A 19,378-nucleotide genomic window follows, 5' to 3' on the forward strand; every position below is an offset into this window, starting at 1 on the left:
AATGAAATAAAAATTAGAATTATAATGAAATATAATTAATACATTAAAATTAGAAAGAAAAAAGATAAATAATTAAAACATCAAAATATAATTAATAAATGAGGTGATTAATGTGTTAATTGACTAAAATAAGATTTTGATCTTACTATGTTTTTAGTCTATAGTCATCTTTGCTAAGAATTAAAATGAAGTTTCCTATATAAAAAAAAATCCTATAATGCAGGTAGATAAACACCAATGAAACCAAGTGTGGCATTCGGATCATTTTCTCATCCCTCATAATCACCCCAAAATCACCCAACCTATAATTCTTATGAAAGAGTTTTAAGTTATTAACGGATTAGTTCAAATACTATAATTAAGGAATCAGTCCAACTATTAATCCTAAAGTTAAGTTGTTGATACACAAAACCGGAGGCATTGGAACAACGTAAATCCAACTGTGAATCTGCATGAAAGTAAATGCACACAAGATGTATCGTTGTTCATCCCAAGGTTTGGGCTACGTCCACACTGATTATGTATTTATCTGAGGGAGAGAGAGCTCTGAGAGTGAGAGTTTTGAGAGGGGGTGAGAGGGCCTAGGAAATGGTCTCCTCTAATTGTGAGGGTGAGGGGTCATTTTATAGAATAAGGACTCATCATTTATTACATATTTACCACTTCCTTTATCACATAATTACATTTAAGTCCCTCGAGTATTTGTACGAGATCTAAATACGAGGCCTTAAATATGGTATAAACAGTAGTCCCCCAAATCTTCAGTCAAGAAAGTATTTTGGCTGAAGACTTGAAATTCAGTCCATGTGTGGGCCGAAGTAACTAGATGTTGTCTTGAACTGATGTTCGATGTAAGGCGGTGCTCAATCTGAAATGATGCTCGACTATCACATGTTGCGAGACTGCTCGGCTTGTGGCTTATGTTGCCTTGGTTGGCTCGGCTTGTGGCGTTGAAGGTGAGAGAGTCCCTTTTATATAATAAGGGTTTGCTCCTCAATACATAAATGATGGGCTAGAGTTGATGCTCACGGCGAGGCGGTTGCTCAGTAGGTGGCGATGCTCTCTAATGGTGGTGAGGGAGCCCCTTTTATAGAATAAGGGCTCGCTCCTCAATACATAAGTGATGGGTTATGAGTGATGCTCGCGGCGAGGCGGTTGCTCAGGCGGCGTTGCTCTCTAATGAAGATGAATGAGTCCCTTTTATAGAATAATGGCTCGCTCCTCAATACATAAATGATGGGCTAGAGTTGATGCTCGCGGATAGGCGTTGCTCAGTAAGCGGTGATGCTCTCTAATGGTAGTGAAGGAGTCCATTTTATATAATAAGGGCTCGCTCCTCAATACATAAGTGATGGGTGCTTTCTAATGAAAGTGAGGGAGTCCCTTTTATAGAATAATGGCTCGTTCCTCATTACATAAATAATGGGCTAAGTTCCCCAAGTATTTTTCATGAGACCCAGTTGAGGCCCAATATATGGTGTATAGTGTAGTCCCCCAAGTTTTCGGTCAATAGAGTCTGTTGGCTGGAGACTTCAAATTGAATCCATGTATGAGCCGAAGTGACGGTTGTTCCGAAGAGGTATTTGTATACCCTGCACTGAAGCTTTGTAGGTGAAGCTTTGCAGGTGAAACTTTGAAGCTAGAGCTTTGTAAATGAAGCTTTTGAAGCTAATTGATATGAGTGATGCTCATGAATGTTTATGTTGATTGACATGAGTAATGCTCATAGATGTTGTCATGAGTGATGCTCATGAATGTTAACATAAGTGATGCTCATGAATGTTGACATGAATGATGGTCATGAATGTTTATGTGTGATTGTCATGAGTGATGCTCATGAATGTTTATGTATAAATGACATGAGTAATGCTCATATATAATTTGGAGTACTGGGCGTACTTTTGATCACCTGGTTGGTGGCATGAAGGAGAGTACGGGTTGTACATTTCATCACCTGGTCGGTGGCATGAATGGCTAGTTGCCAAATGATATTAGAGTACGGGTTGTACATTTCATCACCTGGTTGGTGGTAATAGCGGCAGGTTGCCGAATAATTTTGGAGTACTGGGCGTACTTTTGGTCACCTGGTTGATGATAATAGAGGGAGGTTGCCGAATAATTTTGGAGTACTGGGCGTACTTTTGGTCACCTGGTTGGTGCTATTTTGGGCTTATAGGTCTTTGCCCTCCACACAATATTCCAGCCCATTTATTTTGGGCTTGCTGATTTTTTTTTACCATCTGATGGGGTTTATACATATTACCCTCTGATGGGGTTTATACAGATATCTCCGAAAGATAAAATAAATTACATCATTATGGTGGGGTGTTTATTCCTTGCTTTTGCTTTCTCTTTTCTCTAAAATGACAGCTGCTTTGGACAGCCTTTCTGACATCGCTCATTTGCTTTTCTCTGGATTTAAAAAAAAAAAAGGAAAATGCATCCGTCGACAAAAGCAAAAGTATAATCTTTCTCTTTTAGCTTTTGCTTTTACTTTACAGAGTGCAGATGGCACTCAAGTTCTCTATTTCCCCATGGCTTTCCTAGCCGTCGGTGTCGGTCTGAGCAATCATAACCTCAAGACCACTGCCAGCCAAGGCACTTATGATTGACTCCTCTGTATCTAAAAGCTTCACCTTCTGAATCTCACTGTCTCTTAGCATCTGAACCACCATCTCCGGCGGCAACTTGTGGGTTGCCATCGTTCCCCAATTCACACCAAGACCTTCCACACCATTGCAAACACACAACATAGCCACCACAACCAAAACCCACATCATCATTTCCATATTCCTAGCACCGGCAACGGAACCATAAAGCTGCTGGAAACTGACCGACAAGAACAAAACGACCCCGTTTGGGCAAACGGACATTGCACTGCTTGAAAATGGTGCAAAAAGGCTGTGGCGGAGGACATGCAGAGGTGGAGAGCTGCGACGGCCGCTCAGTTGTGGTGGGGGTGAAGCTGTACTCGAAGAGCAGAGAGCTGCTGACGTGGGCTTTGGTCAAGGTGGGTCAGTCTGGTGACGGTGGGTCAGCCTGCTGACGTGGGCGTAGGCGTAGTCCGGGGGTGGAAGATTCCTTCGCTGCCACCATGGATAACGAAGGCGTTGCCTTTGGTGGTGGATCTCTGAGCGGCGTACTTGTGGACCGGTGCCTCTACGCTCAAAACGCAAGGAGAGCAGGAGCTGGAGAACATCGCATTATAAATTCAAATCCCTAATTCCCAATTCCCCAAATCTCGAATTTGAGATACCTCTCATCCGTGGTTCTTGAGCTTTCGCCCCAGGCGCTGGCCGACGAAATCCATTCCGGCGATGAATATCCGGTTCGGCTTTGGGTCCATTTTCACTTTGGCGAAAGCTCAAGAAATTCGTCCTGCAGCAGGCCAGCACCGCAGCCATCTCTGTCGCTCACTGGCTCGGTTGCTGGAGAGTGGAGACCAAAATTTGAAGATGTAGAGCTTGGTTCCAATTCCTTAATGTCCTCGTTGGAAATGCCATAATCAAGATTGGAGATGTAGAGCTTGGTTCTAGTTTCGATAGCCGAGGCTCTTCTAGCTGGAACCGCGTAAGCCGCCGCCCCAAGATTCTTATACATGTCGTGTTGCCACGCAGTCTCCGGCGCCTTGGGCGCAGCCACGTATAGCGCAGGGCGATTGGGCAAGCTGCGGGCGGGTCCGGGTCCAGAGGGCCCCGGCCGCCGCGACCTCGGGTGTTACCAGATCTGGATTTCTTGCTGGTCTTGATGAGGTCGTCCAGGGACATGCTTAGAGGGTCCTGCATCTTTGTTTGACTAAAGCAAGAAACAAAATCCTAGGAGCGAGAAAGTGGAGAGAGAGAGAGGGGGTTCTGTGTCTGTGTCTCTGTGTGGGTTTTGTAGATTCATGGCAGAGGTGAAAAATTGAGAGAAAACCGACTTAACTTTTCATGTCAATTCCCACAGACGGCGCCAAATGTTGATGCACAAAACGGGAGGTCTTGGAACAATGTAAATCCGACTGTGAATGTGCATGAAAGTAAATGACACAAGATGTATCGTGGTTCACCCCAAGTTTAGGCTACGTCCACACTGATTATGTATTTATATGAGGGAGAGAGAGCTCTGAGAGTGAGAGCTTTGAGAGGGGGTGAGAGGGCCTAGGAATTGGCCTAGGAAATGGCCTCCCCTAATTGTGAGGGTGATGGGTCCTTTTATAGAATAAGGACTCTTCACTTATTACATATTTGCCAATTCCTTTATCACATAATTACATTTAAGTCTCTCAAGTATTTGTAAAAAATCTAAATACGAGGTCCTAAATATAGTATAAACATAAGTGATTATGTGCATTTACATATATAATAATTTATAATCTTAAGGGTATGTTGGTGTGAAAATGTAACAATGCAAATGTGTAATCCTAGTCACCGGACCTATTTCACATAAGTGGATTGTTTCCAATTGTGGCCCACAAAATTGGATCTATATCAAGTTTCCTCTAAATATATTCCCTCATTTACCTTATATTTCCATTTTTTACTCACTAATCCAAATTAATATTTCGTTTACGATTTTGTTATGACTTAAGGTTTAAATTGCTTTTATATTCAAATTCGATTTTGGTGAAACTCGAATCTAAGACTTCTCATTTATAAGTAAAGAGAATTATCACCCTCTATTCTTTTGTGTAAATAATATCATATGTTAAAAAAAAAAATGTTGCTTTTATGTTTCTTAAAAACAAAAGTTATGTTTATGTTTTGCTGATAATTAAAGTATTAAAATGAGAATTATAGGGTAATATTAAATATATTGAGTTAATCGCAAATGTGGCGTCTCGGTTAATTAATAAATAAAAGTTGATATTGGTGGACAACTAACTTTCTTTTCTGGTTAGTTAAATGTTTTTTATTCTCGAAATCTTGATTGTGCTTTTGTTATAATAAGAAAAATAATAAAAGCAAATTTAGTGGTCTTTCTTTTTCTTGAAAATTACTAGACGTCTAACAATTAGAGTTTTATTTTAAGTACTTTTTTATTTATTTTATAAAGCTATGACAAACGTCCAATTAAAGGTTCCATTCAAAAGGAAAGGCTTTAGCTTAAATACCAGATTTGGATCCTCTCATGAGTAGGGGTCTAAATCATCATAATCCAATACACAGGTTGTTGGATTTTGATATAACGACTACAATTATTATAAATTTTAAAAGAGCTTCTTGTTTGTAGTCATTAGATCAAAATACAATGATCCTCAAGAGGATTCGGACCCTGAGGAGAGGATCCAAATCCAAATATACCAACCAAAAGGTGGAAGAAAAGGAATATTATACAGGGATTTTATTTCTTAAACTCCAAAATCAAAACGAGTTCTTTATTCAGCATTTTACTTTTGGTTGTTGTTTCTATATAAATACAGAAGTGGAACGATTGATAAGAAGGTCGCGTGGCCTAATGGATAAGGCGCTCGCCTCCGGAGCGGGAGATTGTGGGTTCGAGTCCCACCGTGATCGTTTGTTTTTTTTATTTCTTCTTACTTTTTTGGATGTTTTTTATTGGTACAGAGTACAGACATTACGTAGTATCACTTCCGGATTTGAATGTTTGTTTTTACTATGCTCAAAACACTCGATTTATTTTTATTGTTACCGTGTAATAAATTCCTCATTTTTTTATTGTGCTTTGATATATGTTTTGAAATTATGGGGGAAAAAAATGAAAAACAAGAAGAAGATACATGCACAGAAAGCAAACATTTTTACCTTCTAAGTGATTTTCATACGCTCAATATCATTGTATGAGATTTACATACATCAAGAAAAACACACTCGATTTCATTTGTGTTCATCGCTTGTCTCTTATGAACGGGTTCCCTTGACCGCAGATACTTGTTCCATTTTGATAATTCTCTCGGAGAAATCGTTGATTATATGAGGCCAAGGATTAGGCTCGGCAGAAAAAGGCCAATATATGTCTTTTTCAAGAAAACTAAACCTTCCACTGGTGAGCCTCCCTCAGCTCATTTCTTTATTGTTGTAGGCCCTAATCTAATCATATGTTGCTCCCAAAGTTGTGGTTGTAATAATTCTTGAATTGTTTTTAGAAACCTTGATGTCTGCAATAGATGAGGAAAATAGGGACGAAGATGATTTTGTTCACATCCCATACAGCGGATCGAGAAGAGAGGAAGGAGCCTGTGGATCCAATGAATAGCAAGAAAATGTAAGCTATCGGAGCTTCGACTCAACGATCTGACCTGCTTAGTCAATATAGTTTGTTCTGGTCTTGGTATCACATGTTGCTGTAAGTATTTTGTTTTGCGACACGTCTCGAGACTTTTATAATGCACGGAGTTGGACAATGTTATGTATCATCACAGCAGCTGCACTTCCAAGTGAGATTCCCTCGATCATCCTAACACGCTTCCTGTTACGTTCCTCAGAGTAGCCAACACTGGAGACTTCAACAATATGTTTAACAAAACAATGAACAGATTAAGCACAACTTGATAAATCTTTGCATGCAACGAGTATACAGAGTGCTCTTTTAATTTGAACGCGGGATCAGGAGTGTTGTGTAAAAAAGCCGTTGTATGTAAAACTTTTTCTGTTGTTGAAAATGCAGAAGATTATGAGAACCTTGATGATGATGGAATGCAGCAAGTGCCTTCCTCCTACAAGAAATGGATGTCCATGATTGTGTTCTACACGTTTGTCTTGAAAGGTTTAACCAATGCTCTCTTTTATCCGAGTGATGTTCTACTTAAACTAATCTAAATTGCAGGATGAGATATAAACTCATATGCATAAGAGTATCCGCTCTAGGTTCTAACCAATTTGATTACTTATGCGTCTACAATCTAAAAATAAGTTAGAAGAGAGAATTGAATTTGTAATGTGAACGCAACTGCAAACTACCAATGTTTATTTGGTCTTTATCTTCACAAATTATATTTGATGATGTTGGAATGGTAAAATTAGTATTAGGAATTTAGGCTGATGACTTTGTAGACACTATAGTTGGTTAAGGACGTTTGTGTTGCTTGAGAAAATCTCCATGGAAGAAGCTTTCGCGTGGCTTTGGATTTGGAGATGGGCTTATTAATCATCAGTTGGTTCACGAGGGCTGTGATAACGGGCCACAACTTTATGAAATGGATTTTTGGTTGATGGGCTAGTCCCAAAAATCCAAACTTAATTTCCTTTTTTTTTTTCAAGGTTTAAACTTTGGCAATGATGAATTCGAACTTGAGACGTTTTTCAATATTACAAAATCAACAAAACTTGTGTGTCTGTGCCATGGGTACATTGTATACCTCATTGTGAACCCATATTTGATTAACGTAATTATAATGTACAAATGTCATGATTAAACAGCTAATTTTCTAAAATATTATTCAAGACATATTTACAAAATTTTAATCATATTACAGATCAATAGTAATTTTCATAAAAATATCATAAGTCATCTATAAACATCAAACATATCAAGTGATTAAAAAAGTGACTCGTAACATAAAAGATGACAGTAAAACATATGCGAGTTATGGCAATTCACCAAGCAAGTGAACCCTTTTGGGCACTCAAGTCCAACAGACGAACAAACATTGGCCAGTGGCAACTCTTTTTAAATAGTTCGCAAGTAGTCTTTTACCACAGTGGTGGAAATGAGTTGAATCATTATATGACGGCGTAGGTTCAAACCCCATTGGTGGCTAATCTAACCAAATCTACATTTGACAACAACAACAACAACAACAACAACAACAACAAAAACTCTTTTTAAATAGTTCATGCACATGAGTTTAATTAGTTAATACTTTTTGATAACTTATACATATGCATGTCGGGAAAAAAACCATCAAACACATGTTGATGCATGCGTGAATGATTCAAACAATCCCCTTGACCTTGTTAATCATTCAAATTATTTTATTAACTACTAAGTACAAAGATCCTCTAGCTGTATATAGCTTCATCTATTAAAAAAATAAGGATTCTCTTTGTCGGAGTTTTACATGTAAACCTTAAATATAAATGATATAATAATGTGGGAACTGAAAGAATATTAATCGAGATCAACAGATTTTTGGTATATGTTGGCTCCAAAATCCAATAACACAAGTGAAATGTAGGGTTTTGCATTGCAGGAGGCAATGACGTACGTACGTGGTGGTAGTGGTTTGTTTGCTTGGAACTAAAGGTACATAGCCCTTATGAAGTTCACGCGAGGGGAAGCATGGGGCAGTGCAGGCCGGCATGGCTCGTGTGGTTCGTCGGTTCGACCCACACATTTTGAAGCCAACCTAAACGACGAGTCGTGTCGGTCTTGTCTGGATTGCGCCCATGTGCTCTTGGTGGAACGCAAATCATGTGAACTGAGCTGTTTAGTTCATGTTTCTTTTGCAGCTGCTGGCCAATGGATCAGTAGTAGTGATACTACTGCCTTTGCATGCAAATTCGACCTACTCAATTAGTGTGATCAATAGATGAATTTATATTACTGCATGATGAAGGTGATCAAAAGCGCATCCACTAGCTAACTGGATTGAACCTCTATGCATGGTCTCGTTTAATCTGTCTCCAAATAGTCAGTTATTCTGATTTTCTAAAGCGACGTTTTACTAAAAAGTGTTAATGGATTATAAAAGTCCATGATAATTTGTATACGTTCTAATACAAATGGCGTTTGATAAACAAAGGTTTTTTTCAAGAACACTTCTTAACAAGACACGTCTTGTTAATTACAGGTTAACTTTTTATGCAAGTCCATCCTAACCTTTATTTAATTGGACCAAAATCTCATCTAAAAGAACCTAAGGCATATATATACGTAGAAGATATAGAAATCAGATAATGATTAATTCATTAATTAGATAACAAACTCACTATTCATAGTTTCATAAGAGTCGAATTTTAGATATTTCACTACTGCTTATAAGTAGTTAGAAATACCACTAAATTGTAGTATTAGTAATAGACTATATGTACAACATCCCAGAGAGCAATGCAAGTGTCGTGCTGCTAGGCGAAGCGGTGGAGTGCCACACCCCAGATGGCCGGACTTTGTTTCGTAATTACTAATTAGGCCAAAGTTTAATTAATTTGACCTAGATTTCCTACACCTAGACGGGGCCAACATACTCCACCAGAACAGGGGACCAAAAATTATGGATTTGAAGACCTAGATATTCAAATATTCACGAACCTTAGCTTACCCCGAAGAAGCCAAACGTGCTTTAGTATGCTAAACGTGAGTTTAGGGTTGCTTAATCAAACAACCAGAAAGCAGTCACTTACCTCGATCGCATGTTATTTGCAAAGTCTGTCTGGTTCAACCCTTACAAAAATAATGTTAAGAACCCACATGCACATCACATTCATATATGCCTTTGAAGTTTGAACTTTGAAGGCAAGTAAAAGTGGGAGCAGTTTTCACTATTATTCATGTTCTTATCTTTTTTGGAGGTCCCCTCATATATAGGCACCAAAAACTATCGCACACAACAATATCACCTAATTAAGGGACATCCAAGGTGCTTCCATTGTGGACAAAAATGTCCTTGAAGTAGCAGAAGATTCAAAAAATTTAGGGACAGAGACTACTATTGAGTAAGAACGTGAAAGTTACTAAGTATGAAAGAATGAGAATGTGAAAGTCATCATCGAGTTTTCTGATAGATTTATACGTAAAATAAATTTAGCCTAACGCAGTTTGATATTCTAAATATGTCCCCATAATTTGTTTTTCTTGCTAAGACAAGATGCAAACACACATTACTCAACTAACAATTGCTTGTTTTGTGGAGAAAATTTAACGAACATTTTGCCCCCACCTTAGCATTTGGGAAGAACAATGGAACCACAATTTGTTGAGTGGGGGCAGCCGCCCCCATATATTTCCTCTCTAAATCTGCCACTCTTCTCAATTATAGAGACCCATAACTCTCTGTTCAAAGTACTTATATTTTGATCATGTCCTTTTCATGACGTTCAATCTAACTAATCAAAGATCTATGTAGGATGAGGACATAAGGATCGCTACCACCAACTTGGTTTCCTCGAAGATTCGTGTAGTAGCAAACAAGCCAACTAACTCTGTTCATTTCAATCAAACTGTCAAGAGTCCAAGGTTCCTACTCCTATGATTCCTCAATGAATTATGTGTCAGATTGTATTGCCAGTGAATTTGGTCGCACATTTATATACAAAATTAATGTAATTAATGTTTACTATTGATAGTTGGATAAATAAACATTTCTCTTTTACTAGAACATAAAACCATGATAGCTGAACTCAAAATATGAAAATATCAACAAATTTTTTGTTACAGTTGCATAAAATTAATTTTCAAATAACGACATTATCTGTTTATTAGAACTCAACACATAGAATCTATGAGATAATTGCTTGGAATTTTGTTTGATTTTTCTCTTTAACTTTAAGTTGAAGCCCATCGATTAATAATTAGTTTTGTCGTTTGAACTTGTACTTTGTAATTAGATTCGTTTGCTAATGATCAAGTTTAATTATATCTTGCAAAGAGTCAAAAAAATGTCATTTCAATGAGGGGAAGTTGGGGCACTAAGAAAAAAACCTTGTTTTTCTTTTAGACATCATTTGGGGTTAAGTAACTTACGCATAATCTTAGTTATCCTTACACTTAAAACTTTTCAAGACTTGTGAAAAGGGTTTAAACCTTATCTTTCTTTGAAGTATTGTGTTCAACAATACTATTAGGGTGCGTTTGTTGTACCGGACTATCTCGGACTGGACTAGCTTTAGGGACGAAGCTGGATTGGCTTAGACTAGACTAAGTTGGACTAAATTAGTGAAGCGTTTGGTGCAGTATCGAACTAAAAGTAGGATAATGAAAAAAATATTATTCTCAATTTGGTGTTTGCTCTGAGAATGACTAAATTAATGTTTATTTTAATTTCTTTCTAATTAAAACTGTTATGAAGATTAATATTATTGATTCCATATTTTTATGAAAATTAATCTTGTTGATTCCAAGTCTTTTAATATCAAACTAAAAAAATAAAAATAAAGAGTCTTTAATATCCATCTTGAAAATATCCAGATCCTTCTCCATCTTGGAAATATCGAAAACAAAAATAAAAGGGCATAGCCCTTTTCTATACGAAATAGTGCTCTGCAATTAAATCGTTTGCGGCAGGGCAAAATCGACGCGGCTTCCAGAGGGGCTGCGGTGCCATTTTTGTGTTGCTCAACCACACCGTGCTATTGTATGACTTCTATTTCTTCGTCGAAGAGGGCAGAGTAAGGTCTCCGTACAACCCACCTAGCATTTTGACGACTACCCACTTTCTATCTCTGCAATTACAGAGCTCTGAAAACCCTAGAGGGAAACTGAAGCTTATGGATTGATGTGAATTTGGGCGGGTTTGATGGGGATTCGGTGGAAAATAAGAAGATGATTTTTTGGGGGAAATCGGTGAAATCAAGGTTTTGGGGTTTGAATTTGTGGCGAGATTTACATACTGACTGGGATTATGAAGAGAATGAAGGAAACAAAGCTCAGTCAAGGAAGCGAAGAAGGAGGCGCTTAGTGAGGTCCTTAGAAATCCCATGGTTCAGCAGGGGACTAATTTGACAACCTAACGAAGCCCTGAGTCCAAGCGAGTGAAGGCTAGTCTCATTTAACTTAGTCCCCAAACATAACAAACATGAGATAATAGTCCTAGCTAGTCCACTCTCACTTAAGGTGAAACAAACACACCCTTAGAGGTTTGAAGTTGCCCCTAAAGATGCTTAAACTTCATTGTTGTTTATATTGCAATTAGAGTTGCGTGACAGAGAATATGTCTAGCATGTAAGCCAATATCATAGTCAAGGTCTAAAATATCGATGATATCGGAAATATCGGTAGTCCAAAAACACGGAAATTTCGATGGAAATATCGGGATATTATCAATATCGATAAAAATTGAATAAAAACCATGGAAATTATAAGAAAAACTTGGAAATTTTTATTGAAACTTTGCATGATGTTTATTTAGTCAATTATCTATTAGTTTATCACAAAAAATTGGAAGGAAATGCATTGCATGATGGATTTAACTGATTTAAGTTGATTATATAGCGAGCAGGCAAACATTATGAGTATAGAAAATATGTAATAATTAATGAAAGAAGTTTAAACACACCATAATCATTTATATATAATGAATTAGTACAATATTTTATAGTTTATACATTGCATGGTAAGATACATGAGTGACTTAGTACCACATAGAGTTCCTATCAAAGTCCAACATATCGATGATATCGGAAATATCGGTAGTCCAAAAACACGGAAATTTCGATGGAAATATAAGGATAATATCGATATTTTAGATCATAGTAAATAGAATGTTTGGTTCACCCATACGTCTCGGGTTCATAATTCCTTTTCCTAGATTATTGTCATATTTTCGAACTCTCCCTCTCCTTAATAATAAAAAAAATTTGAAAAAAAAGTTATATACTAATTGTATTGCACAGCGAAAAAAATAAACACAAGTGAGTCACAATTGTGTATAGCTAAAAATTATTCATCACAAGAAAATTAAAATTTCAAAATCAACAATAATATAAGATATGAGCTAAGTCACACAATGAACCAGCATCATGAATTAATACTGTATTTACTCTCTGTGAAGTCGACTTTAAAAAATTGAACTTATAAATTAAAGAAAAAATTCACTAAATTATAGGTGCTCCTTTTTTTTTGTCGAAAAAATTATAGGTACTATGCCCATCCAAATTACTGAATATTGATTTTCCCAATGATATGAACATTTCACTAGGACGGCACCGTCGTAAGTCAGGTGACGACTTCAAGAAACTTCCCATGAAAATTGAATAGTAGCTGTTGTAGAAAGCAGCATTTGCCAGGTCAACCTTGTTGTTAGAAATTTTAATTAGGAATTTCATTATTTAACATTAGTTATTACAAAAGGGTTCTTCACTTTATAAGATGGGGTTGAGCTCTAATAATTAAATTATTTAATTAGTTATTTTCGGATTTAATTAATTATTTTTAATTAATTTTGAATTTAATTAAGTAATTAATTTTTTCATCAACATACTCATCTTTTCATATGAAGTATGTTGAGATGAAAGAACACAAAGCAAAGCACCCCACTGTGAAAGATGACTTCCAACAGACGCACCCCATTTTTATACCTGTTGCGAACAGGTATAAACCAATTATATATACATTCATCTGCATGACATTTAGAATACAGAAACATCAAATTCTTCTTCTACAATCCTAAACCTTGTTACTTAGAGAACCACATAGAAATTCGCCAGAAGTCAGTTTTCTGGTGCTGGAATTCTAACTTAGATCGTTGAATTTTGGTGAGGCGGATGTCTGTAGAACTACAAGTACAAGTACAGAGTAGAGACAAAATATATGTTTTAAGGATATTGTGGTACACAAACATCGATCTTTAATTTTTCTGTTCAATATTATTTCACATTGTTAATACTCTGTTATTTATTTATTAGCATTTGTTATTTATTAATATATATAAAATTATCATTGATCGTTGATATTTATCCGTTAGCAAAACTCCCTTGACCAAATAAATTAAAAAACGCTAAGCCCAATTGACCCGCTGTGTAGGGACCAATTGACCTGCCCAATTCGAACCCGCCCCAGACGAGGCTCAACTCTCCCATTTGAATTGAATTCTTGTCCCATTCCTTTCCCTAACGTTGAACTCTCTCTGATCACAGACACAGACTCCGACAGGGAGATTAGAGATGTCGGGTTCGGTCAAGAATTCGATATTGCCGGTGTCGGATCCTCCGAGGGACCAGGAGAGAGAGAGACTCATCGGAGCTGGCGACGATGAGAAACTCTTCAGAGGATCCGCCATGACCAGACGTGGAGCCTACGCTGCAATCTCGTACATGGCTTGTGCAGGTAAATTATACGCCCCTTTAATCCTGTTATGCTGCAATTTTCAAAGCTTTTGATTCCCATAAATTAAAGTTTCAAACTTTCAAAGAAATTGAAATTGGATATCAAAATATTTGAAGGAGATTGGAAGCTTTAATGGGCGAGAATGTTTTGATATGAATTTGGGTTTTTTGCATTCCTAGTTGGGATTGGCTAAAAGCGTTCGGTAGAAAAACTTAAATAAATTTTTTTAAAGTGTTTATAATAAAAGCACTTCTAGCAGAAGCACTTATGGTTACAAGTTATTTGCAATCCCAAATGGTGTGAAATTTTTAAAGAATGTGAACTTAGTTAATTGTTCGCATTTTGTTTGTAGTGATGTTGGTGATGTTCAACAAGGCAGCTCTCTCGTCTTATAAATTTCCAAGTGCAAACGTTATCACACTTTTTCAGGTATTTTCCCAAACGTATCCTACATTAATCTTTCGTCTTTTGGTCGGAATTTAAGTATGCTGCCTGCTTTCTTGTGCTGTTCTTGTGTAAAGTTCATTTCTTTAATCAAAATTAAGACACAGTCTAACCTCATGGTGTTGTTGGCTTTGTTTTGAATGCTTTTCGTGCATAACTTCATGGTTTGCCCTGCATATTGAATATCTAATGATAAAAAATAAGACATTTTCCTTTTTTATGGTTTCTACTGCAGATGATATGTTCATGTGGTTTTCTCTACACCTTGAGACGCTGGAAGATGATTTCTTTCACAGTAGGTGAATCTTTGATTATTTCTGACGACAGCACCACAACACTTGTACCATTAAAAACATTGAAGAAAACCCTTCCTCTTGCAGGAGCTTATTTGCTGTACATGGTACGCATTTTGTAATCTAGTGTTGATCGGTAACTATTGATCAGTAGCTTTCTTGTATTTGTGATTAATGTTTGCGCATTCATTTATTTCTCCTTGAAAGCTAGCCACCATGGAGTCTGTCCGTGGAGTAAATGTTCCCATGTACACCACCCTCAGAAGAACTACCGTGGTATTTACAATGGTTATGGAGTATGTTTTGGCTGGGCAGAGATATACAGCTCCCATTGTTCGAAGGTAAGTGACCCCTTGTATGTAACTTATTCTGTATATGCTGATGATAATATGTATAGAATCTGCTCTTCTAAATATATGTAAAGAATTATATACATTTTGATTGGATGAAAGTTCTGAACGCAGACCTGTTGGCACTTTTGTTTGTGTTCATGAATTGGTCAAGTGAGAGAGTTTTGTATTATCCCATGAGCGAATGTGATGAAGAATGGTTCTACATTATGTGTTTACTTTGTTGGCCATCTACCTGATTTTCTCATTTAACTGAATATTTTAAGGTTGTTATCAGTGTCGGCCTGATTGTTCTTGGTGCATTTGTTGCTGGATCTCGGGATTTGTCATTTGATGCCTATGGCTATGGTGTTGTTTTCTTATCCAACATCACAACAGCAGTATATCTTGCAACCATAGCCCGTATTGGTAATACTTTAACATTTTATCTTTGGAGAAAACCAGTGGATTCCACTTTGCTGGTTGACAGGTTTCTAAGATATTGACGGTTGGTTTCTTTTTGTCAGGGAAATCCAGTGGCCTTAATAGTTTTGGCCTCATGTGGTGTAACGGTATGCTAAAACATCCCGACTCAACTTGTGCCCTTTCGGGTTTTTTTAACTTGTGGAAAAAAAAATATTTTCATTTAATTGAATCAAGCTGTGACACATATGGTATTGTTTCTCTATGATAGGATTCACATGCGGACCGATTTTGCTGTTTTTGACTTTTATTAGTGGTGACTTGAAGGCAACAATCGAGTTTCCTTATCTTCTTTCACCTGGTTTTATGGTAAATTCTTTACCAATGCCACTCTTCTCTGCTAATGCATATACACACTTAATAGTCCAAAATATTTTTTTTGCATGGCTTTGTGTCTTGGTAGCTTATAAGCTATAAGTTATACTTATTTAAATATGTTATTGATTGGTACAGTTATTCCCTTTTATTGCATCGTTGTCGAAAGGTGGTTTAGTTTATTGATATTTTCCATTTTTCTTTAAAGTAATTTTACCTGCAGTTTGGTTCGTGGGTTTCATGATTATGATATTGTTCTAATGCGATTTTTGATTTCATGTTGTTATTTGATAACTCAAGACAAATCTTCCATGTTTCATGTAGAACTTCATTGATTTGTTTTCGCCACCAGCTGTCTGTGTGGCCTACATGAATTAGTGTTATATGGTTGATATATGGTGGAAGTGACGTGTTTGGACTTGCAATTGTTGCGTCATGTTAGTTTAAGTTTTGAGAACATCCGGAATGAGTTTCAAAGTTTTCTCCATGTAGCATTTTACATCTTCCCTATGGGTTTTTTGGCATTTCATAGAATTCAATTGACATCAATTACTCAAGTATAATAAGCCTATTCTTCTTGCATTACTTAAATACAACTTCCAAGTAACTCCTGTGGTTTTGATTGAGATCCACTGTTGTTTCCTATTTTTCTTCCTCCTTTTGGCAGGCGGTCTTGCTTTGTTCCTGTATACTAGCCTTCTTCTTGAATTACAGCATATTCCTTAACACAACTCTGAATTCAGCTCTTACGCAGACAATTTGCGGTAACTTGAAGGTTTGTGTAGCCTATAGTTCTGTCTCTTAGATGTATTGACAACATAAGTTAGCAGCCTCTATGAATTTCTCCAGGTGGTGTGGCCATACTTTTATGCGTGTGAATAATTTGAAATTTGAAAACGTAAAGCGATTGAGGTAGCTATGTTATGGCTCATTTGATTGAGCTTTCTTAATGTCGTAAATGGATCAAATGGATATGAAAGTTACTTTAATTCAGAAAATAAATGAATAAAGGTACATTGTTTATATATGCGACTCTGATATTGAACAGATATCTTCATTAACATAACATTTCACATCTCTTACATTTTCTGGTCACTAAACTGCTATAGGATTTTTTTACTGTTGGACTTGGCTGGATGCTATTCGGCGGCCTTCCATTTGATATTGTAAGTGCAAACTATTCTCTGCTCTAATAAAATCACTCTTTCACTATTTGATTTAGAAATTGACGCGTTTTAACTTTTTTATTTGGCAGTTGAATGTTATCGGTCAATCTCTCGGTTTCCTTGGCTCTGGGTTGTATGCCTACTATAAGCTCATAGGGAAGTAACATATTCAACAAATGTCTAGTTCTCTCACCTGAAGACGATTAGTTGCTGCCCTTGTTTACACCACCACCAAATTTGAATTTGCGATTACGAGGCTCTTGGAGTGAGATGTGCAGTATTAAGACCGGAGACATCCGCTCAGTGGTGGATTTAACTGTTAACTGGAAACGGAGTGTACGTATTCTTCCATACCAACCAGCAGGTGTTGGAAACAACGCCTGCACAATTTGGCATTGGCAGCTGCTTGCTGATTTAGTTTGTTTGGGCTTTGTCATTGTATACCATGAATATTTTCCCTTCTTCCAATATTTCGGTCACATATGCTCAAATTTTGAAGCGACGGTAAACGCAAAATGTAGTTTCATATATACTGTTGATCGTAGGTTTTTTGTTGGAACTATATTAGTTGTGCGTGTATGCAAGCTCGTGTTTTTTTTTTTTAGTTGTTGATGCGCAAAACTTGAGGTTTTGGACAACGTAAATCCAACCGTGAATATGCAAGAAATGTAAATAACACAAGATATATCGTGGTTCACCCCAATGTTTGGGCTACGTTTACACTGATATTGTATTTCTCTATTTGTGAGATGATTGAGAGGGTGAGAGCTTTGCTCTGAATATGAGAGGGGATGTGTGGCTTATGGCCTAGCAATTGGCCTAAGAATTGGCATCTCCTAATGAGGAGAGTGAGAGGTCTTTTTATAGAACAAGAGCTCCTCACTTATTACATATTTGCCCATTCATTTATTGTATAATTACATTTGAGTCATCCGAGTATTTATACGAGATCTAAATACGAAAGTCTTAAGTATGGTACAAACAGTGGTCCCTCAAGTCTTCAGTCAAGAGTTTTTTGGCTGGAGACTTGAAATTCAGTCCATGTGTGGGCCGAAGTAATTAGATGTCGTCTTGAACTGATGCTCGATATGAGGCAGTGCCCAATCTGAAATGATGCTCAACTAGAAGTAGCACATGTTGCAAGGTTGCTCGGCTTGTGGCTTATGTTGCCTTGGTTGGCTCGACTTGTGGCATTGAAGGTGAGGAAGTCCCTTTTATAGAACAATGGCTCGCTCTTCAATACATAAGTGATGGGGTAAGAGTTGATGCTCGCGGCAAGGCGGTTGCTCAATAGGCGGCAATGCTCTCTAATGATTGTGAGGGAGTTCATTTTATAGAATAAGGGTTTGCTCCTCAATACATAAGTGATGGGCTAAGAGTTGATACTCGCGGCGAGGCGGTTGCTCAGCATGCGGTGATGCTCTCTAATGATGGTCAGGGAGTCCTTTTTATAGAATAAGGGCTTGCTCCTCAATACATAAGTGTTGGGCTAAAAGTTGATGCTCACGGCGAGGCGGTTGCTCAGTAGGCGGCGATGCTCTCTAATGATGGTGAGGGAGTCCCTTTTATAAAATAAAGGCTCGTTCCTCAATACATAAGTGATAGGCTAAGAGTTGATGCTCGCGGCGAGGCAATTGCTCAGCAGGCGGCGATGCTCTATAATAATGGTGAGGGAGTCCATTTTATAAAATAAGGGCTCGCTTCTCAATACAAAAAATAATGGGCTAAGTCCCTCAAGTATTTTTTTATGAGGCCCAATATATGGTACATAGTGTAGTCCCCCAAGTCTTCAGTCAATAGAGTCTATTGGCTGGAGACTTCAAATTGAATCCATGTATGGGCCGAAGTGGCGGTTGTTCGGAGGCGGTATTTGTATACTCTGCACTGAAGCTTTGTAGGTGAAGCTTTGCAAGTGAAACTTTGAAGCTAGAGCTCTGTAAATGAAGCTTTCGAAGCTGGAGTTTTTATAAATGAAGCTTTTGAAGCTAGAGCTTTTGTAAATGAAGCTTTTGAAGTTAAAGCTCTGTAAATGAAGTTTTTGACGCTAGAGCTCTGTAAATGAAGCTTTTGAAGCTGATTGACAAGAGGGATGCTCATGGATGTTGACATGAGTGATGCTCATGAATGTTGACATGAATGATGCTCATGAATGTTTATGTATAATTTGAAAAGAGTGATGCTCATGAATGTTTATGTACGATTGATATGAGTAATGCTCATGTATAATTTTGAAGTACTGGACGTACTTTTGATCACCTGGTTGGTGATAATAACGGCAGGCTGCCGAATAATTTTGGAGTACTGGGCGTACTTTTGATCACCTGGTTGGTGATAATAAGGGCAGGCTGCCGAATAATTTTTTAGTACTGGGCGTACTTTTGATCACCTGGTTGGTGATAATAAAGGCAGGCTGCCGAATAATTTTTTG

General features: G+C 37.4%; 1 protein-coding gene and 1 non-coding gene across 2 annotated transcripts; both read left to right on the forward strand.

Annotated features, from left to right (window-relative positions):
* Positions 1 to 5,422: 5,422 nt before the first annotated feature.
* On the forward strand, positions 5,423 to 5,495 carry TRNAR-CCG (transfer RNA arginine (anticodon CCG)). Its single transcript has one exon. It is a non-coding gene; the product is annotated as a tRNA-Arg (tRNA).
* An 8,079-nt stretch (positions 5,496 to 13,574) lies between these two features.
* LOC103456210 (UDP-N-acetylglucosamine transporter UGNT1) lies at positions 13,575 to 17,534 on the forward strand. Its single transcript, XM_008395876.4, has 10 exons — positions 13,575 to 13,920; positions 14,273 to 14,349; positions 14,600 to 14,764; positions 14,865 to 14,998; positions 15,285 to 15,415; positions 15,514 to 15,558; positions 15,681 to 15,778; positions 16,452 to 16,559; positions 16,894 to 16,950; positions 17,040 to 17,534. Exons 1-10 carry the CDS (start codon positions 13,758 to 13,760, stop codon positions 17,112 to 17,114), a joined length of 1,053 nt encoding a protein of 350 aa, XP_008394098.1. The 5' UTR covers positions 13,575 to 13,757; the 3' UTR covers positions 17,115 to 17,534.
* Positions 17,535 to 19,378: the final 1,844 nt, after the last annotated feature.

Source organism: Malus domestica, chromosome 15 (assembly GCF_042453785.1).
Source record: "Malus domestica chromosome 15, GDT2T_hap1".
NCBI classification, from domain to species: Eukaryota; Viridiplantae; Streptophyta; class Magnoliopsida; order Rosales; family Rosaceae; genus Malus; species Malus domestica.

Coding starts and splice junctions, on each gene's coding strand:
- LOC103456210 (XM_008395876.4), top strand. CDS start 13,758: ATGTCGGGTTCGGTCAAGAATTCGATATTGCCGGTGTCGGATCCTCCG. Junction 15,559..15,680: donor TGGCCTCATGTGGTGTAACG/GTATGCTAAAAC, acceptor TCTCTATGATAG/GATTCACATGCGGACCGATT. Junction 16,951..17,039: donor GCGGCCTTCCATTTGATATT/GTAAGTGCAAAC, acceptor TTTATTTGGCAG/TTGAATGTTATCGGTCAATC.